A 22,264-nucleotide genomic window follows, 5' to 3' on the forward strand; every position below is an offset into this window, starting at 1 on the left:
ATGTCATTGGCACTGGCAGTGTTTCTGACCATGCAAATGGTTGCCACACATGGGCGGTGGACATGTGCATGCCGGCACCTCGTGTAGACTACTGGGAACAACAAAGCAGCTGTGCATGCTCTTTTGCACGCCAGCACCGGCCCCAGATGAGCAGTGGGGCACTGGAGGGGCAGGTAAGCACCTGCATTTATCCTTTTAAAAAAGAACCAATCCTCCTTGCCCCACTGGATCGACTCGGGTGCGCCCATCCGAACCGGTTCAGCGCTTCCATCCCAAGGCGCCAAACCAGTTCAGGCACATCCTTACTTTCCACCATAAGTATCTTGCATGACGTGGATGTTCTACATGGGGGTCTATGTGAGGCCTGATTAAGGTAAACCTTTTCACTTCGTGAAAGCATATGCTCATCGGACCTGCATGTTGAGCACCCCACTCATGCAATGTATTGCACCCAGTTTGGGAAGAGTGCCTACTCTGTTCACCAGAGAGGAGCACCATTCCTGGGCTGAGTGAGGCTGCAGACCTCCTAAAACTGCCTATTAAAGTTATAGTGACATTGAACAAAGCATTGTAAGGTTCTTAAAATCAACTGTAGTCTAATTTTTCATTTTAACACATCTTCTGTCTCAAAACATACTCTTACTTGGTATATCTATAATCTTGGATACAGATTTATTAAATATTTAGTGACTTTACAATTGCCTACCTTGCTTGTTCGGCTGGATAAAACTGTGTGTTAAAATTGATTTAACAGAAATTCAGCAGCATACAGAAAAGAATCTGACATGACTATTAATTATGAGTATTATTCAATTTGAACTTTGAGTGTTGAAGTCAAAATAGATTTTGAATATAGTTCTAGTAAATATTTGACTGTTTTGCATGAACAATATATATTTGTCCTACTTGTATTTTGTTTCTCTTTGTAGTTTTATAAATGTTTCTACTTAAAATCCTTGTGGAAGATTTTACAGTACAAACATCCTAATCATATGCACATTTTGCCCTGTAACTCCAACTGACTTCAGTGAGGGTGTACTTCCAAGTTAGTGTGCATAGGATTGCAGCCAAATAATATCTTGGCATAGTAACTTGAATTAATTCTTTGGCCGGAATTCCCCATTATCAGTTATCTAAAAAAAGCTGGAAATCAGAAGTAATAGTCTGTTTCTTTATTTTTTTTAGTGAAGAGGAGTTACCTGTCCATGATGCAGCATCAGAGAAGGTAGGTTTTTCCAGCTCTCATGTCTATTAATATTTTGCTGACTGCTAATGGAGCATGTGGCTAGGCACAGAGCCTCTGCAAGCTGATGTTAAGGGTGGGAGGGCATTGGAAAGGATCATGTCGTGCCCAAAGACGTTAGTTTTTTTAGGGGGAGGAAGTCCAGATTTCCTCACAGAACTAAAAAACACCGCAGAAGATGCAGAGAGCACATGCACTTTGCAGCCATGGCATGCTTGAATGAAGGTTATGAAAAGAGGTTCTTCTCCGCCTGTCACTCAGCAGGTGCCTCTGAATACCAGTTGCAGGGGAGTAACAGCAGGAGGGAGGGCATGCCCACTCCTGCCTGTGGGCTTCAAGCAGCATCTGGTGGGCCACTGTGTGAAACAGGATGCTGGACTAGATGGGCCTTGGGCCTGTTCCAGCAGGGCTATTCTTATGTTCTTAAAACCATGGACAGTGGGTGAGAGATACATAAGAGACAGGCTATATAAAGAAAAGGGAGAGAATATGCCAAACAACAAAAAGTGGCAATTTGTGTTACATTGTAATTTGTATTATTTTATATTGTAATTTGTATTATGTACACCACCTAGAGATGTATATATCAGGCGGGATGGATGGATGGATGGATGGATGGATGGATGGATGGATGGATAAGGGAAGGCAGTGAAAGCAACAAACTATACTATATAGGTAAATTTTGCCGTCAAGTCGATTTCAACTCCTGGCGCCTACAGAGCCCTGTGGTTTTCTTTGGTAGAATACAGGAGGGGTTTACCATTGCCATCTCCTGCGCAGTATGAGATGATGCCTTTCAGCATCTTCTTATATCGCTGCTGCCCAATATAGGTGTTTCTCATCATCTGGGAAACACACCAGCAGGGATTCAAACCGTCAACTTTCTGCTTGTTAGTCAAGGATTTCTCCGCAATGCCACTTAAGGCGACTAATGCCAAACAAGAAAACAAAGAAAACTGTCCTGACAAGACCCACCCAACCCTACGTTTCATCTTCCTTCTGCCCATCAATGCCCTATTCTGTCTCTTCTTCACTAATATGAGATTTCAGATCTGCCATGGGTTCCACTTCTATGTAAAGCACCAGTTAATGCTCTTGAAAAACCTTATGCTGTTGAAACTGAGCAGGTATAGATTTGTTGAGTGCTTATATGGAAGACAATCGAGCCTATAAACATAAGAAGTTACCTCCTAGCTAGCCCAGTGTTGTCTGCTACCAAACTCTCAGGCGGAGGCCATTTCCAGCTCTGCTACCAAAATGCTTTAACTGGAGATGCTAGGGCTTGAATTTGGGGCCTTGTGCATTCAAAGCATGTCCTCTGCTGCTGAACTGTGGTAAGGATCCCCATGTGAGCCACCTTGAGTCTTCCAAAGGAAGAACGGGATATAGCAAGTGAGTTGTATGCTAGCATTTTCTTTGACAATGGATTTTTTTACTCATTGAACTGTGCTTATACAGTGAGGGAAATAAGTATTTGATCCCCTGCTGATTTTGTCCATTTGCCCTCTGACACAGAAATGACCAGGCTATAATTGGAATGGTAGGTTTATTGTAGCTGTGAGAGACAGAATAACAACAAACAAACCCTCAAAAGCCCAGTGCCCAAAAGTCAGTGATGGATTTGCATTGTAGTGAGGGAAATAAGTATTCAATCCCTTCACAAAAGATGTCTTAGTACTTGGTGGCAAAACCCTTGTTGGCAATCACAGAGGTCAGACGTTTCTTGTAGTTGGCCACCAGGTTTGCACACAACCCAGGAGGGATGTTGTCCCACTCCTCTTTGCAGATCCTCTCCAAGTCAGAAAGGTTTCGAGGCTGATGTTTGGCAACCCGAACCTTCAGCTCCCTCCACAGATTTTCTATGGGATTAAGATCTGGAGATTGGCTGGGCCACTCCAGGACCTTCATGTGCTTCTTCTTGAGCCACTCCTTTGTTGCCTTGGCTGTGTGTTTTGGGTCATTGTCATGCTGGAATACCCATCCACGACCCATTCTCAATGCCCTGGCTGAGGGAAGGAGGTGCTCACCCAAGATCTGACGGTACATGGTCCCGTCCATCGTCCCTTCGATGCGGTGAAGGTGTCCTGTCCCCTTAGCAGAAAAACACCCCCAAAGCATAATGTGTCCACCTCCATGTTTGACGGTGGGGATGGTGTTCTTGGGCTCATAGGCAGCATTCCTCCTCCTCCACACACGGCGAGTTGAGTTGATGCCAAAGAGCTCGATTTTGGTCTCATCTGACCACAACACTTTCGCCCAGTTCTGCTCTGGATCATTCAGATGTGCATTGGCAAACTGCAGACGGGCCTGTACATGTGCTGCCTTGAGCAGGGGGACCTTGCGGGCATTGCAAGATTTCAGTCCTTCACGGCATAGTGTGTTACCAATTGTTTTCTTGGTGACTATGGTTCCAGCTGCCCTGAGATCATTGACACATTCCCCCCGTGTAGTTCTGGGCTGCTTTGTCACCGTTCTCATGATCATTGCAACTCCACGAGGTGAGATCTTGCATGGAGCCCCAGACCGAGGGAGATTGACAGTTGTTTTGTGTTTCTTCCATTTGCGAGTTATTGTGCCAACTGTAGTCACCTTCTCACCAAGCTGCTTGGCAATAGTCTTGTAGCCCAGTCCAGCCTTGTGCAGGTCTACAACCTTGTCCCTGACATCCTTCGACAGCTCTTTGGTCTTGGGCATGGTGGTGAGTTTGGAAGCTGAGTGATTGCTTGCTTCTATGGACAGGTGTCTTTTATACAGGTACTGTAACAAGCTGGGATTAGGAGCACTCCCTTACAGAGGGTGTTCCTCATCTCAGCTCGTTACCTGCATATAGTGAAAAGACACCTGGGAGCCTGAAATCTTGCTGGTTGATAGGGGATTGAATACTTATTTCCCTCACTACAATGCAAATCCATCGCTGACTTTTGGGCACTGGGCTTTTGAGGGTTTGTTTGTTGTTATTCTGTCTCTCACAGCTACAATAAACCTACCATTCCAATTATAGCCTGGTCATTTCTGTGTCAGAGGGCAAACAGACAAAATCAGCAGGGGATCAAATACTTATTTCCCTCAGTGTATCTCCTTTGTGTATGGGTACATGATTTCTGTTTCCCAACCAGTACTTGAATGCAAATTGGATTCTGGAATATTGTAGCTGACAACTTGCAGTGGCAAGGAAAGAGCCGCTCTCATTATCACTTCATACAAACTTCTTGGGCCTGCATTCCAACATGGGGATATCTAAAAAGGCTATTGTGCAAACTCCTCCCCTTAGTCGAAAGGTCAAAATTCAAGTGGATTAGGCAGAACCACTACTCAAGGAAAATTGTGCCGTCGAGTCAATTTCAACTCCTGGCGACCACAGAGCCCGGTGGCTTTTCTTTGGTAGAATACAGGAGGGGTTTACCATTGCCATCTCCCGTGCAGTATGAGATGATGCCTTTCAGCATCTTCCTATATCGCTGCTGGCCGATATAGGTGTTTCCCATAGTCAGGGAAACATACCAGTGGGGATTCAAACTGGCAACCTTCTGCTTGTTAGTCAAGCATTTCCCCACTGTGCCATTAGGTAGCCACTACTGCTGGACTATAATTTCCCTCATCCCCCTGACTATTGGCCACTGTGGCTAGAAATGATTGGAGTTGTACTCCAGAAACAGCTGTAGGGCCAAAGTTGTGAAACCCTGGTCTAGAGACAGCAAGTAGCCGGAAGGTTGAGAGTCCTCTCTTTGGGGCTGATCACAGCCCATGGATGAGGGGATGGATGCTGCGTTGAGAGGTGTGAGCTTATACTCCTCCATGTAGTTAATCACATCATGTGATGTAGGCCAGGGATTCTCAACATTGGCTCCCCAGACGTTATTGGACTTCAACTCCCATAATCCCCAACCAAAGGCCACTGGGGCTGGGGATTATGGGAGCTGAAGTCCAATAACATCTGGGGACCCAACATTGAGAATCCCTGATGTAGGCAAGACTGTTCTTGATGTCCTAACATTGCCTCCTTTGGACTGCCAACTCCACACCATCTGACTCATTCATGTCTCACACATGAAGTCTTTCCAGACTCCTAGGAACATAGGGAGCTGTCTTTTACCGAGTCGGACCATTGGTTCCTCTAGCTCAGTATTGTCTACTCTACACTGACAGGCAACAGCTCTCCAGGGTTTCAGGCAGGAGTCTTTACCAGCCCTACCTGGAGATGCTGCCAGGGATTAAACCTGGGACCTTCTGCGTGCAAAGCAAATGCTCTCTCACTGAGCTACAGCTCTGTCATGGCACACAGTTACATTGTGTGTTACACTGGGCTGAGCTGTAGCTGAGGCTGCCATGAGGCCAACTTAACGGTGAAGTTCTAAAAAGATGTGCCCATTGTATTGGCTCCCCTGGTCCCTCCACCTTCTTGCAAAGACTCAAACGCACCTCACTGTTCTGAAACAGTGTGGTGCTTCCCCTGCCATCCCTGCTCTTGATGATGATCCAGCAGTGAGTGTCCAAAGAAGGCCGCTTACACATTCCCTGTGGAGCTGTTAACGCTTCTAGGATCAGCTAAAAGGTCACTTGCCAAGTGGATGTTGAGCCCTGCTCATCTGGGAAGGCCGAAGAGCCACTTGGGCTCCTGCTGCTGTTTGCTGAGCTTCCAGTCACTAAGCCTCTTTAAGTTCACTTGGGTCTCTGACTCATTCGAATTGCTCTCTGCTAACTCGCTTGGCCTCTGAAAAGTTCTGCTCACAGAAGAATCTTCTGACCCTTCTTGCAGTTTTTATCCAGTGTAGGAGAGTGTGGCAGTGCAAAGAAGATTGGGTTTTGGTTTTTAATTAAGAGCAAATGCCAAACTGCTTGTCTTCTTGAAAAAAGAAAATTGTACTATTTTAGAGCTGAATCCTGAAAGATGCTGGAAACCTCACAATTTCATTCAAGACCTCCCTGGTGGAAATTTTGGATGTTTCTGCACACTGTGGGAGCAGTTTGCAATTAGTGGTGATGTCTTTTGAGTTGTGTCCTGTTTTAATTTTCTTGTGCATATGCTATCTCTGACAGTTGCTTCACACTTGTAAATGTATTTAGCATTTCTGGACTGGTCTGAAGAGGGTTTCTTTATAGGGGTTGTGTTGAGTCCCTTGAATTGGGGCTGCTGAGGGTTTTTTCAGGATCACATTTTATGATGTTGGTGATAGTCTGACCTCTGGTGGCTTAGGAATTAGGTTTGCTTTATTCTACCAGTAATCTGTCATCCTTTTGACTTTCATCTTCCTGTAGCAACACTAGTGATTGCTAAAATACACATTATTTATTTATTTATTTGATTGATTGATTGATTGATTGATTTCTATACCGCCCTTCCAAAAATGACTCAGGGCGGTTTACACAGAGAAATAATAAATAAATAAGATGGATCCCTGTCCCCAAGAGGCTCACAATAAAAAAAGCAACGTAAGATAAGACACCAGCCAACAGTCACTGGAGGTCCTGTGCTGGGGGTGGATAGGGCCAGTTACTCTCCCCCTGCTAAATAAAGAGAATCACCACGTTAAAAGGTGCCTCTTTGCCCAGTTAGCAGGGGTACATTATGTTTCTGAGGCAGGAAGGGGGAATTTTATGTGCACCCCAGACTATGTCTCCCCTCTTAGTTTTATTTTAAGGGTTGCATTTTGATTGTCTCTATAGACAATAAATAAACCAGCATTTATTTGTGCCCTTTTTAATTTTGTTTTTCCTTCCTGTCAATCTATAATCTTTTTTCCATGCTAAATTAAACACTGTCCCCCGCCCCCGCTATTGACAATCAGTGCACTCGGTTCTTTAAGGAGAAGGAAACTAGGAATGAATACTAATAATTTTAAATGCCTAGTGTTTTTTTAAATGTTAAAATGCCAGGTGTTAATGTGGTGAATTATCAACTAATCAGCATTTACACTAATTATGCACTGGAGTGTTTTGATAATCTATAGAGCACAATAGGCATGCAAATAAGTGGATCACAGAGGCCAGTCATTGGACTTTGCAAAGAAGTTCAGGAAGTCATGTGGTCAGAGCTTCCCTTACACATTTTGGCACTCCAGGGGAAACATAAAAAAATGTCACTTGCTCTCAATGGATTGTGTATCTTCTAAACACTGATTATTGTGACCATGAACCTTTGTGCATGGAAGATGAATGACTTTTGTTTGATGCCCAGGACTTTGCAACTACTTTTGATCCATAGATTACCATAAATTACAGAACTGGAGAATTACACGTACTGGAGTCAGTGTAATAAACTAAATTCATACTTGGATGATTAGTGAGTGAGTCTGCAAGGTTGCAAAAGGCTGCAAATATTGAAGAAAAAATAATGCATGCAGCATGCCTGTAGAAAATCAATTCCCCCCCAGAAGGCCAGTGTATGAGTATGTGGTATGTGACTCATGTTCAGCATTTTCCCCCAACGTAATCGTTTACTCTTGGACAGAAGATGCTTAGAAACTTTCTCTTGCAAGCCACCTGTTCTTTTGAAAAGGGCTGACACAGACTAGCCGTGCAGACTGCCCTTAAGACCTGCCTGCTTATTGCTATGGACAGATCATCCGTTTCAGTGTTGGAGACCTCTCTATTGCAGACCTCAAGGAATTCAAGTGGGAGAACTCTCAGGACTGGTCCTGAGCCAGTAGAGACAGGATCTGAGCACTGTGCCATCTTTGAACATCTATCCCCAAACTAGCTTGAGAAATTAAGCCTTTATTTTGAATGCATCTGCTGTGCTGTGCAATTGCTCCTTCCGTGTATGGAAGCCCTTTGTGACATGGAGCTCCTGCTCAATCAGTATATGGGCAATGATATCCATCCCAAAGCAGGGAGCAAGGATATGCTAGCATAAAAAGAATTCCCTAAAGTATCACACTACCAAGAAAGCACAAGCCTCTCCCTGGCCCTAGGTTGACTTGTGATAATGGGAGAGGACGTGAGGAGGCCATTCATAACTGGGATTGATTTGCAGTTGCTCCGAGGAAACTTTCCTGTGAAATTTGCCTCTGATTTCTCTCTCTCTCAAAGTCTGTCTCTCTGATATCAAATGTTTGGGAAACGCTTGCCTCAGACACTAATACCCACAACATATGCAACAATAAACCAATTTGGAAACAAGATGCCACATCTGTTGTGTGTTAATTTTGTATACTGCCTAGAGATACACATATCAGGCGCTGTATAAATATGATAAATAAATACATCATAAATAAAAATATTAAAAATGTTTCCTATGTACACTGGCTGACATTCTTACAAGAGCTGTGAAGGCCTGGGGGGGGAAACCGGTGGGGGGGGAGTTCCCCCCTTTGTTTTCTTCCTGGGGAACAACCCCCACCCAAATAAAACTATTTTTCTGGGTTTTTTTCCAGGCCTTCCCATCTCTAATCCTTACAAACGAAACTCTTGCATTGTGAGCAAAGTTGTCCTAGTGCAAGATCACCTCATTGTGCTAAAAAATGGGTTTTTGCAGAATTGCGCTATGGTGCTCTTGTGGAAAATGTTGGGAGCTAAGAGAATATCCTGCACTATATTTCACTACTGCTATGAGCCCACAGACTTTGTGCAATGTTCTTCCACAAATGGCTAGTTAGTCAAGATGTCAGCCACTGTTGTGAAAGCTGAATGTGTGCTATCCTCCAATTTCTCCAAATGTCAAAGATCCTTATAAGTGGGAGCTCAACATAATGCAGAGTAGCAATGAAACTGTAGTGCCTTCAGATGAACCCAAGCAATAGTGTGTCCAGGGACTTTCTTATTACCAAGCTTGATGAGTTAATACATAACTTTATGTAGGCATTTATCCAGAAAAGAAAAGTTTCTATTCTAATAAAGTTTTATGAAGTGCTTGAAAATGACTCTAATGATGTGCCTCTTGCAATCACCTGTTGTTGCTCAAAGTCTCTCACTTAGAAGTACAAAACTCTGCTTAGGCTGTCCAGTAGCATTTAACTAAATTGCACATCTCCTATGAGTGTGGCAAAAGAAGCAGAGTTGACATTCTGCGCAGTGTAACGTGGGCAGTTTTTGAACTGATCCTACATCCATTGGAAATAATGGCTGTAGCATTGCAGAAGTGCAACCACACAATTTTACATATAGCGCAATAGTATTCTTGTGCAACACCACAGGCATTGTCTTAGGTGCCCACAGCAGCAAGGGTTCTGAAGCAGTTCTGAACCACCCACATTACACTGTGCATAATTTTAAATTTTTATTTATATTGAACCTAGTGGTGGTTATATGGGAGTTTTATTTCCAGCTGATCTTATTTGCATTAAAAGGGAGGTCCTTCTTTGAATAATCCCTGAGGTTAGGCAGGTGGTGATCAAAGAACAGGCCATTTCTTTAAAATTTCCTCCTCTGTGCCTTATGTGCTTTAGGCATCTGTTAAATATCAGTCCAGGCCTGTTTATCTGTTGTGGCTTTTAACATTTTAGTATGAGTGCTCTATCAACTGGGTCTAGTTTTAGTTAGTTCTCCTGATATTTTGCCTTTTGTTGTTTAGTTTATTTAAAAGCAGAAAATAATCTTAAAAGAAATAAAATCAGAAAATACTGATTTGGTGAACTCACTACAATTTGTACTGACCAGACCTGTCCAGTGAAATGGCAACACATTAAAACTGGACAGCAGGGGCTCAGTGTATTTTTCAAGACTAGCTTTAAAATATTTGCATTTGAGTTCAGATCCTTAGCAATAATTTTGTGAAATGAAAGGCTTCTTTCACAGCCGGGCTGTTCCTAACTGTTTGTCAGCATCTAAAAAGGTGTTGGTACCAGAGAATAATGGATTCTAATTTTATTTCAGCAAAAGCAGCTTGAAATTGAAAGAACTACAAAATGGCTGAAGATGCTGAAAGGCTGGGAGAAGTACAAGAACACTGAAAAGGTAAAGTTAAGTTTTTTATGTGATCCATCACATTATACTGAATGCAACAGTATTCAGTTGGGTGCTATGATGTTGGGCTTCCATTGCAGCATTTGGTATATACTATTACTTCTCAAACAACAAAATGTACAAAGAACCTGGCACTGATAGATTCCAAGAGCAGTTTTATGTTGGCAGTTCTGCTTCACAAATGTAATAGCATAGGAAATATTAATTGTGCAGCGGGGGTCTAATTGGTGTATAAAGTAGAAACTCGTGAAGTTTCATGTGGAGGATTGTGTCTTTATCCTCGCATATAAATTCAGCATATTTATTCACACACCTACGCACAGCCTTTGAGAGCGTGTTCTGCCCCCCCGCCTCCTTTCCATGGGTGGCCTTCCTTAATTAAAATTGTGGACAGATTTGCTTGAATTTCCAGGTTGCTGGAAACCCTCAGAACAAGGAGAGGAATGAAGTCCTTTCTCACTCCCCCTGGTGGAAACACCAGCAATCTTTTCTCTCCTACTGTTCCCCCAACATTTGTAATGTCTGGGCACGCACACACTCCTTCCTCCTCCAGTGTGGGAAAGATGAGATGTGCCTGCAAAGAGGAGTGGATATGCAAAAAGGAAATGTTCTTTCATCTCCTCAGTGTAACAAGGCAGGCAAGACCGGAGTATTACCGACTAGTCACAAATGGGACATAAATATTGCACTGCATACAGAATTTAAATTCAGGAATGGCATGGATGTAGCTCATGACAGAAAAACCGTTAATTTAAACCGCTTTGATGCAAAATGTGTGGTGTGGAGACAGTGGATAAGAAAGAAATGTTCTGTCTCTCACATAGTTTTTAACTTGGGATCACCCAGTGAAAGAGACCTGCACATGATTCAGGACAGACGAAAGTGCTTCTTCACACAGCACCTAATTAATTCATGGAATTCATTTCCAGGAAGGTGTGGTGATAGTCACTGGGTTAAATGGCTTTAAAAGAGGATTAGACCCATTCATTGAGGCTATGCCTTTCAGCATTGATAGCAAAACGAGCCTCCATGTTCAGAGGCAGTATGCCTCTGAGTACCAGTTGCTTGGCAGACAAATAGCAGGGGAGGACATGGCCTTCGACTTTTGCTTATGTGCTGACTGGAAGCTACTGGCTGGCCACTGCTGGAAACAGGACTGGATGGACCCATTTTTCTGATCCAGCAAGAGTGATCTGATACATTTGCAATGTGCATATACAAACACAAAGCCTGAAATCAAACTACACTCAGGTTCAGCTATTCAGGTTCAGCTCCTGCCTTCCATCTCTCTTTTGCTCAATTTGACTGCCAGGATTTGAACGTGTATAGCTGCATTTGAGCATAATTTGATAGCAGACTTTGGCCTCGAGCTCATATATACCATTTTGAATGGAAATTCAAAATGGGTTTGATCCAAATAATTTTGTTTAATCCAAAATCTGTTGTTTTGCATTAGGTACATTCATACATGGTTAGAAAAAATGATGATCTCAGACTAGGAGAGGTCATGTTGTTGTGAGCATGAATTGTCCCCTTTGCTAAGCAGGGTTCACCTTGGCTTGCATTTGAATGGGTAGCCCACATTTGTGCACTGTAAGCTATTCCCCTTTGGGGATGAGGGCATACCTCAGTGGAAAACCATCTGGCTACACGAAGAAGGTCCCATGTTCACTCCCTGGCATCTCCAGATAGGGCTGGGAGAGACTACTGCCTGAATCCTTGGAGAGCTTCTGCCAATCAGTGTAGACAATACTGAGCTAGATGGACCAGTGGTCTGACTTTCTGTAAGACAGCTTCCTGTGTTCCTAGGTTTTTCATCTGATAGTATCAATGCTGCTGTTACTATACTGAAGAGGAAAACAACATCAAGTTACTGTTTTTCTTGCTTCTCTGTGTGTGGTGACTTCAGTGGATTAAACTGGGTGAAATCTAATTATACTGCCGTATTGATGTGTGGTTCAGACTGCCTCTCCTCCTGCTACTATGAAAATTAACATATGGTACTTGCCAAGAGGCATCCTGGAAGTTGCGGCATTTAACTTGGATGATAAACAAAATTCTGCTGGAAGATTACCCTTAACTGTTGTTATATTATACCTGCACATTAGGAGCTTACATATTTAGCTGGGTGCTATCTCAGCAAATGGGTTCTCAGACTCTCATTTGCCAAGATAACTGGATTGCAAGGCTGATTTGCAGGGGGGGGGGTTAATTGAGCTTCCCTTGGCACAGAGCAGAACTACCTGGGTAGACAATTCTATTTTTCCACCCTAGCACAGAGCACATACAGCTCTGCCCCAGTCCCCAATCTTACGCAGTTCATTTAATATGGGCATTTAAATGATATTCATTTAAATATCTTGAGTCCTATTTCTGAGGCTATTTTGACATTTAAGTAACCTAGACCACCATCACCCCTTGCTCCAAACACATCTTTCATCTACGTAAGGGGAAAGAGAGTAAGAGCAAGCTAAAGCAAGGGGTTCTGTGATGGAGGTGTGTGGGGACGGGCCTGATATTGGCAAACTTCTTTGGAAAGGTGGGGATGGAGTCTGCTGCCCGCCACCCCCGAGTAAAATGCGTCGCTGACTGTCTAGTGCTGTATTCCTTTAAAGGTGGGAGGGGCACATTGTGGATTGCTTACAGGAGCTTATACTTTTCAGATTGGGATTTATTTATTTATTTATTTATTTATTTTTACATTTATATCCCGCTCCAAGGAGCCCAGAGCGGTGTACTACATCCTTGAGTTTCTCTCCCACAACAACCCTGTGAAGTAGGTTAGGCTGAGAGAGAAGTGACTGGCCCAGAGTCACCCAGCTAGTATCGTGGCTGAATGGGGATTTGAACTCGGGTCTCCCCGGTCCTAGTCCAGCACTCTAACCACTACAGTACGCTGAGATTGATGTACACTCAATGCTAACCATAGTTAATTCCAAAAAAGGAACAGAGAAGCTTACACATTAGAGAGAAGGAGAAATGGGAAATGAACATATTTATTTATTTAGCATGTATATCCCGTTCTTCCTCCAAGGAGCACAATCTGGTTATGCTTATCCTTACAGTAACCCTGTGAGGTCGGTGAGGCAGAGAGAGAAGTGGCTAGCCGGCCCAGAGTCACCCAGTGAGTTTCATGGCTGAGTGGGGATTTGAACTCAGGTCTCCCCAGTCTTAGTCCAATGCTCTAACTACTACACCACACTGGTTGCAAGGCTTTCCTGATCTAACCATAGTTAAGAAAATGGGTGGCATCATGTCTGCAATGGTGTGCACACAAACCTGGTCAATTGTATGTATTTGTTTATTTCGGCCCAAGGCCAGCATAAAACCTGGTCAATTAGTAAACGCTCTAGGAGGCGGACAAGGGAGGGGGAGCATGCAAACCAGAGACTCATGCTTGCTCATTTTTAGAGAATGCAGCTATTGCCTCGGATAGGAATCCGCAATGCACTAAACACACTCCCGTGCCATCTTTTTCTCTAAAAGGCTGCGCTGAGACTGTGTACAGGTTGGGATGTAGCCTGAAAAGAAATACTCTTTGCCAATCTGAAATGACCTGAGACTTGTAAGCAGGAGACATTTGCATTTGGTGTCTAGCTAAAGGTGCTGAGGTTGATACCATTAACTCTTGTGAAAGTTGCTTCTGATTTTTTTTTTTTTAATAGTCATCAGTGTGCAGATCTTCACTTCTTTGTCTTACCTAGAGGGTGGGTTTGTGGGGGTGAGAAGCAGTAATAATAAAGTTGATGTTACAAGAAGAGTTTTGAAAGCCCTAAAAAGTAGAAAGAAAATATTTCTTTTAAAAATAAGCAGTAAAAGCACACCCATTTTCATACAACTGTAATATAAACCATGTCTGGTGAGGAAAAGGTAGCACGGTTGAATTACCCAAAGGACTTGAATTACGCAAAGGAGGTTGAATTACCCAAAAGACTCTAGGATGTTTTTGCACACCAGTCACAAGCAAGGAAGTTAGATATAGGCTTATGGAACGCTGACTGTGTCCTCTTGGAGCCTGTTTTCTGCTTTGATTCTTCTTTTAGGCAATAGTCCCCGCACACTAAGGAAATAATCTGGGCTAAAATTGTATACAGCATGCAAACTGCAACCCCTGGCCATTGCCTCTATGTCTGTGATACCATGGAATGTTCATGAACATTCTACCTGCTCAAGGATGGCTTGCTAGCCACAGAATGTTGACAAATGTTGTAAATTGCTTTACAGGGCCATAGGGAGTTCCTCAATTAGCAGGAAATGGGATCAGTGACTGGCCTGTGCAGCAAGGCAGCACAGATTATCCAGGGCCACATGTGCATGCTGCAGGAAGGTTTCTTAGCTGCGCCACATCAAGTGTGCAACGGGGTGGGGACCGAATTTTGACGGATTGCGTTGCCTCTTGAAATACTCGGTGTCACCTGAAAATATGCTCACGAAGGCTATGACACTTCTGAAGGAAGCACAACATGTTTTTGAGCAACACAGGACACTTCCGAAGACAGCACAACCATCTGTTGAAATTCACTCCTGTGCACAGACCCATCTCCCTGGTGTGTCCATGTTGCCTTGTTCTAGATGACAGGCAGTGTGCCTGCAGCAAGGGGAATGGAATGGCTGAGAGGTCTAAGGGAGGTGTAGCAGGCAAGGCATTGTAGAAAGAGGATAAGATGATGGTGCGGTCTAATGATGGGCCGGGGGGGGGGTGCCCTCTGGGCTTTTGGCTGGAAATCTAGAACAGGCAGGTTTGGAAGACTGAGAGCTATTCAGCCACTTGTGTTGGTTTATTTACAGTTTCTTAATGGATTGTTCAATCTTGATTGTTCAGCCTTACTTGAACAGGTCAATTCCAGTCCATAGAAAGAGCTAAAAAAAATGATTTGACCTATGACGAAACACAGATCTCCATCTTAGCTCAAGAATGTCTGATACTTTCACTCCTCCACTCCACTCAGGGTGCAGTGGAGTAGAGGAGTGGAAATAGCAGACATTCCTGAGCTAAGATGTTGTCACAGGATTACCCAACAGTCTAGGAAGAGTCTGGGGAGGGTACCCAGCTTGAATAATTTCCTTCCCTTCTCCTCCTTGATACGGCTAAAAACGTTGTCCATTCTGTAAAGGTTAGTGCAAAACGTCAAGCCTGCCCCAAACAATTGCCATGTTGAAAACTTATTCGAAAACTACTGTCTCCTTCATATTCCATTTTAAAATCTAAAAGCTACAGCAACTATTGCATTAAGTAGTATGTCTTTTACCCATTGTGTGAAAAAGAGCCTCCGGAACGAAGCACCTTTTGCCAATTTATGATGTGACCCTTTCAGTCTGGAGCTTCCTATTACAGAAAGTGTTTGACTACCCCCCCCCCCGGCACACACACGTTTTCTGTCTGTGTTTTACAACTTGGAGGAGAAATATTGGGATTGTTAAGGCTGTTCTATAAAACCAGAAAGGAAAGACATCTAATAAATGTTCATAAGAATTTACATATTGTGCCTTTGGGAAAGGTTTCATCTCTTAGAAAAAACGCTTGCCTCTCTAAAGAATGTTGTTACAGTGAAATGTTAGAATGGGATGCAATTAAGCATATCATTCAGACATTTGGCATTATGAGAATGAGCGGGCATAAGTTTTGGGCTCACATGTTCCCCCTTTCCCCTTGGCTTGGCGTGATCTGAACAGCTTCAGAATGTCTGGGTAGTTTTACATGCTTTGAGACTGTGTGGTAGGGTCTCGAGCCCTTTCTCATGTACAAGGAGGGACCCACCACAGAATGTTGCAGTCAGTGTTTCCTGTAGCAGGGATTCCCAGATGTTGTGGACTACAACTCCCATCATCCCCAGCTGCAGTGGCCTTTGGCTGAGGATGATGGGAGTTGTAGTCAACAACATTTTCTGGGAATTCTTGTTGCAGGGAACACTGGTTGCCATGTATCCCTGATGTGAGCAAGTGTTACCTGAGGATGATGAGAAAACAAAAGTTAGTAACAAAAACAGGAGTGCCTGCTTTAACTTGGGTTTTACTTCATATGTAACCTTTAAAAACAGCAACAACCTGTTTTCTGGCTGTTTTTGTTGACAGGGAATGGGGTGCACTGGTGCCCAGCTTCTTTGCAACCCCCTTCTCCCTAAGAAACACAACACTGTGAAATGGGTGGTGAGAAAACAAAAGACTTTTACAAACCTTTCCCTCAGGAAGCACAAGGGCATGTGACTGTCTTGAAGGAGTGGTCCTCAGGATGATAAATTCCCCACCCTTTTTCTTCAAGCCCTCTTTCCTTGCCAGACACTTCCATTACCGGGGGGGGGCACATGCTTGTCTGTTAACAGTTAGGTGTTGTGAACATTCCATCCCATTGACTAACATGGCGGCAATTTGAGGGGTTGGGCCCCTTTAGGTTTTTTCCTTCAGATGTTTTGAACACTGAGATATCTGTGGGTCACTCCAGGTCTGTTCGTACCTCCCGCTTGCCTGCAGCCACTCCATTTATAAGGATCCCAAAAGTACCTTTTAAAAACAGCACATAATTAATCTGTGGAATTCTCTGCCGCGGGATGTGGTGATGGCCACCAGCTTGGATTGCTTTAAAAAGAGCTTAGACAAATTCATGGAAGACTGGTCTATCAATGGCTATTAGTCTGATGGCTATAGGCTACCTCCAGGTTCAGAGGCCGGATGCCTCTAAATACCAGTTGTAGAAGAGCCACGTTGGTAGAAGGGGCATGCCTTCATCTACTGCTTGTGGGCTCTGCAAAGACATCTGGTGGACCACTGTGGGAAACAGGATGCTGGACTAGATAGGCCTTGAGCCTGATCCAGCAGGGCCCTTTGTATGTTCTAACTTGTGCTGTGATGATCAATTGTGATAACTCTTGGTTTCAGCTACCCATCTGTAAAATGGGCACAAAAAGTGGCACAAAAGAGGAGAGCTGGTCTTGGGGTAGCAAGCATGACTTGTCCCCTTAGCTAAGCAGGGTCCGCCCTGGTTGCATATGAATGGGAGACTTGATGTGTAAGCACTGTAAGGTATTCCCCTCAGGGGATGAAGCGGCTCTGGGAAGAGCAGAAGGTTCCAGGTCCCCTCCCTGGCAGCATCTCCAAGATAGGGCTGAGAGAGACTCCTGCCTGCAGCCTTGGAGAAGCCGCTGCCAGGTTGTATAGCCAATACTGAGCTAGATAGACCAATGGTCTGACTCAGTATATGGCAGCTTCCTATGTTTCTCTGTAAAGTGGCCCACGTCATAATATTGTTGGGAGGATAAGCACACTGCAAAAGTACAGGTAAAACTCAGAAAATTAGAATATTGTGCAAAAGTCCATTAATTTCAGTAATGCAAATTAAAAGGTGAAACGGATATATGAGACAGACGCATTACATGCAAAGCGAGATAAGTCAAGCCTTAATTTGTTATCATTGTGATGATCATGGCGTACAGCTCATGAAAACCCCAAATCCACAATCCCAGAAAATTAGAATATTACATGGAACCAAGAAGACAAGGATTGAAGAATAGAACAATATTGGACCTCTGAAAAGTATACAGTGTACTGTGCTTGATTGGCCAGCAAACTTGCCTGACCTGACCCCATAGAGAATCTATGGGGCATTGCCAAGAGAAGGATGAGAGACATGAGACCAAACAATGCAGAAGAGCTGAAGGCCGCTAATGAAGCATCCTGGTCTTCCATAATACCTCATCAGTGCCACAGGCTGATAGCATCCATGCCACGCCGCATTGAGGCAGTAATTGCTGCAAAAGGGGCCCAAACCAAGTACTGAATACATATGCATGCTTATACTTTTCAGAGGTCCGATATTGTTCTATTCTACAATCCTTGTCTTCTTGGTTCCATGTAATATTCTAATTTTCTGAGATTGTGGATTTGGGGTTTTCATGAGCTGTACATCATGATCATCACAATGATAACAAATTAAGGCTTGACTTATCTCGCTTTGCATGTAATGCGTCTGTCTCATATATCAGTTTCACCTTTTAATTTGCATTACTGAAATTAATGGACTTTTGCACGATATTCTAATTTTCCGAGTTTCACCTGTATGTTGCAAATTACGAGAAATGGTAGAGACTGTGTACTGGCTTCTGCTACGAATCCTCCTCTCCTCTCAGATAACCTGTAACCTCTAGGAAATTTTTGCATAACGTAGCAACACCAGTGCTTTTCCTTATTGCGCTTGGCATCTCTTTGACCCTGCGTCTCTGAGTTTATGCTCTCACATCTTAACTGTATTCTGCAGTGTGCCAAGGTAGGGCATATCAAGTCATCAATCACTTCAGGCGTTCAAGCTCCCCTTGTCTTGGTGTGGTCATAACTTTCCGGATGCATTGAATAAAAATGTCATTTACTGTATTCACATTCAAATCTCTTCAGTGGCGTGCTTCTGCCTTGCACTGCCTGGCTTTCTTGGTGATTGAGCAGCTATCTGAATGAGAGGAAAGACGTGGGAGGGAGTCAGCGGGAAGTGGAGGAGAAACTGTCAAGCAGAGGGAGTTGAATTTACTTTAGAATGTATTGAGCACATCAGTGTCAAAAGTTTCACTTGCTTTTGTGTCTAGTTTCCAAAGGATGAATAAAAGAGATTCACAGGGATTTGGAAGGAGAGAGCAATATAGCATCTTCCTTCTTGCAACCCTCTGGCTCAGTTCATAAAGGAACCTGTGAAGGAGGCTTCATGTGGTGAGAGGGCTCCAGGTGACTGTGATAGCTTTGGGTTTCAACAGCCACTGCAGGCCTTTTCAGCACAATTCCTTCCAACCTTTCTCAGTGCCCCCAACACCTGCCCACCGACTCACCCTCTCTCTGGTAGCATATGGCTGCTTCTTCCTGGACTCTGGAGCAGAAGAGAGTGCTTTCGAAATGCTCTGTAGAAGCATGTCCCTTGACCTTCAACGATGTGCTTCTGCTCCAACAGAGCACGAGTGAGCTCTGAAAAGTATTTGCACTCTTGCCCAAGAGTGCAAGGTTGCCTGCACTTCAGGGGTCTGCGCAGAACAGCACGGGGATGTTGAGAGCATCCACAATAGGCTGGTCTGCATGACAGCTGCTGTTTGTTTTTAGGTGATTGTGCAATTGCCATTTGTTTGTACAGTATATTAAAATTACATGTATTCTTAAATATTTTAAAATTTCATTAAATGTTTTATTTTTTTTTTATTTTTTTTTTAAAAACACGTACATAGTTGAAAAGAGAGGATTTCATTTGGTTTCACCACTCCTATTTTAACTCTACGTCTCTTTTTTGTTGTTTGCTTTCACTCTAGATTAGATTAGCCTGATTGGTTTCTCCCTTCAGGACTTCATGAATTACAGTTTCTAAGGAACAGCATTCCTCATCCAGGGCTCTGTAATCGGAGTAGATTTACCATGCTCACATACTGCTATAGTCCCAGCAGCCCCAGTCTCAATGCCTAGGGTGCGTTGCAGCTGCTGATACAGCTGTTTTCAAGGCATCTTGCCACTTCCTCAGCTTGGTCAACTATAATTTTGTCAGACAGAAGCTATTCATCTGTTCTCACATTTGGTTTAGCCTATATGATGCAGGATAGAGAGCACTGTTTCTCTATCTTGTTCAGCCTCACAATAATCTGTGAGATATCTTGTACCTATTTCTGAAAGAGCTGGAAATGTCATGATCCTTATCGGTGCATAACCAGAGACCTGCAGAGAAGAGGGAGATACCAGCAGACTCAGGTTAACCCGCAGAAACGTCTGTTTCACAAAAATCTGAAGGGGGGAAAAGGGCAACCTACTGCCCCGCAACTGACCCCATGTAACTCAGTGGAGAAGAATGTTCATGGACTCATAGGGCAGTTGGGTGGGTGGGGCTAATGGAACACAATGGAGAAGACGGGGAAGGAGGTCTTGAACAAAAAGTGGGCAAGTTCTCAGCTTGAAGAATGCTCCCTCAAGATAGTCATAACTCCTTCTGCTTCTGAGGGAGAAAGGTGCCTAAAATTTTCACCATGCTCAGGCAAAGGCTCAGGTAGCATATCCACAACAGGTAACACACATTGCTGCAGGTCCATACTTCTTGTTCCTATCTCACAAATGAGGGAACTAAGGTAGAGGGAGAACCTTCTAAGGTTGTCCTAATGTCTAGCTTGTTTCAGGTGCGTATCTAGGCCAAATAAGCTGCTTGGGGTACATGCCTCCCGCCCCCACATATTCATAATGGAGAGTATGGTACAAGGCACATTCACAAGGATGCCAAGACCCAAAAGAGCCAATTAACCCAACTCCCTGCTCCACTTTTTGAGAGAGGAATAGCACAGTTTTGGTGTCATAAGAACAGTCCTGTTTCGCACAGTGGCCCACCAGATGCCGCTGGAAGCAACAGGCAGGAGTTGAGTGCATGCCCTCTTTCCTGCTGTTACTCCCCTGCAACTGGTACTCAGAGGCATCCTGACTTTGAGGCTGGAGGTGACCTTTAGCCCTCCAACTAGTAGCTGATAATGGACCTCTCCTCCATAAAGTTATCCAAACCCTCTTAAAGCCATCCAGGTTGTTGGCTGTCACCACATCTCATGACAGAGAATTCCACAAATTGATTATGCATTGTGTGAAAAAGTACTTCCGTTTGTTTGTCCTAGATTTCCTGGCAGTCCATTTCATGGGATGACCCCTGGTTCTAGTGTTAGGTGAGAGGGAGAAGAATTTCTCTCTATCCACTTTCTCCACACCATGCATGATTTTATAGAACTCTATCATGTCTCCTTGCAGTCATCTTTTTTTCTAAACTAAAAAGCCCCAAGTGTTGTAGCTTTGCCTTATAAGAAAGGTGCTCTAGGCCCCTGATCATCTTGGTTACCCTCTTCTGCACCTTTTCCAGTTCTACAATGTCCTTTTTTAGATGTGGTGACCAGAATTGTATGCAGTATTCCAGGTGTGGCCACACCATAGTTTTGTATAAGGGCATTATAATATTAGCCCCTTTTCAATCCCCTTCTGTCAGCAATGTGGCCACCCAGAAGGGAAGTCCAGGAAGATAGTACACAATACAAACTGCAGAAACGAAACGGAATAGTTCTCTATATCAGGCTCGGGCTGAAAGCTGTCGACAGGAGGGTTGACAAATGTTGTCTTCCAGCGGCTAACAGAAAGCTGTTGACATGCTTTACAGTCCAAGCTGATAACTCTCAGCTGGCAGGGATTCAAGGCTTATCAGCCCTCTGCAAGAGGCGTTTACTCCTCCTGATAGTTTCCAGCTGTGCTCTTCGTCTTGTGACACACCGTTGCTGTGGAGTCAGTGGGGGTTGCCTGCACAGCTCATCCTCTAGTTTGTCTGTCACTGTCTCTGCTGCCCCAGACTGCTGTGCCTGCTCTGAAACACCAGCTGGACCCTCCTCAGCCGTCTCTTGGGAACTGACAGCTGGGCTCTGCCCCTCAGGCACCCCTGCGTCGGCTGAAAGGCTGTCAGCTTCCCCTTCCTCCTCGCTATCTGAGACTGAGGGTGTGATCCCTAGCATGGAAATGGCCTTTTTCACAGCTGCCGCACATTGAGTCAACACTTTCAACGAGCTGTCAGCCACAACCCCAAGATCCCTCTCCTGGTCAGTCACCGACAGCTCAGATCCCATCAGCGTATACTTGAAACTGGAGTTCTTCATCCCAATGTGCATCACTTTACATTTGCCAGCATTGAATCGCATTTGCCATTTTGTCGCCCACTCCCCCAGTTTGGAGAGATCCTCTTGGAGCTCCGCACAATCCGTTTTGGATTTCACTACCCGGAAGAGTTTGATGTCATCTGCAAATTTGGCCACCTCGCTGCTTACGCCTGCTTCTAGATAATTTATGAATAAATTAAAAAGCACCTGTCCCAGGACAGATCCCTGGGGGACCCCACTTCTTACTTCCCTCCATTGTGAAAACTCTCCATTGATACCTACCCTCTGTTTCCTGTCTTTCAACCAGTTAGCAATCCACACATGTACTTGTCCCCTTATCCCATGACTGCTAAGTTTCCTCAGGAGTCTTTGATGAGGAACTTTGTCAAAAGCTTTTTGGAAGCCCAGGTATACTGTGTCAACTGGGTCACCTTGATCCACACACTTGTTGACACTCTCAAATAACTCCAAAAGGTTTGTGAGGCAAGCTGCTCATACAAGC

The 22,264-nt window shown here is 44.1% G+C and overlaps 1 protein-coding gene across 13 annotated transcripts in view; it reads left to right on the forward strand.

Moving 5' to 3' along the window:
• Nucleotides 1-22,264, forward strand: part of USP6NL (USP6 N-terminal like) — a 218,658-nt gene that overhangs the window by 146,339 nt on the left and 50,055 nt on the right. For all 13 annotated transcript variants that reach the window (XM_053256548.1, XM_053256546.1, XM_053256553.1 and 10 more), the window contains 2 exons: nt 1,186-1,225; nt 10,055-10,135. In XM_053256548.1, the coding sequence (XP_053112523.1) occupies nt 1,186-1,225; nt 10,055-10,135 (121 nt within the window). The remainder of the gene's footprint in view (nt 1-1,185; nt 1,226-10,054; nt 10,136-22,264) is intronic.

The sequence above is a fragment of the Hemicordylus capensis genome, chromosome 5 (assembly GCF_027244095.1).
Source record: "Hemicordylus capensis ecotype Gifberg chromosome 5, rHemCap1.1.pri, whole genome shotgun sequence".
In the NCBI taxonomy this organism is placed as follows: Eukaryota; Metazoa; Chordata; class Lepidosauria; order Squamata; family Cordylidae; genus Hemicordylus; species Hemicordylus capensis.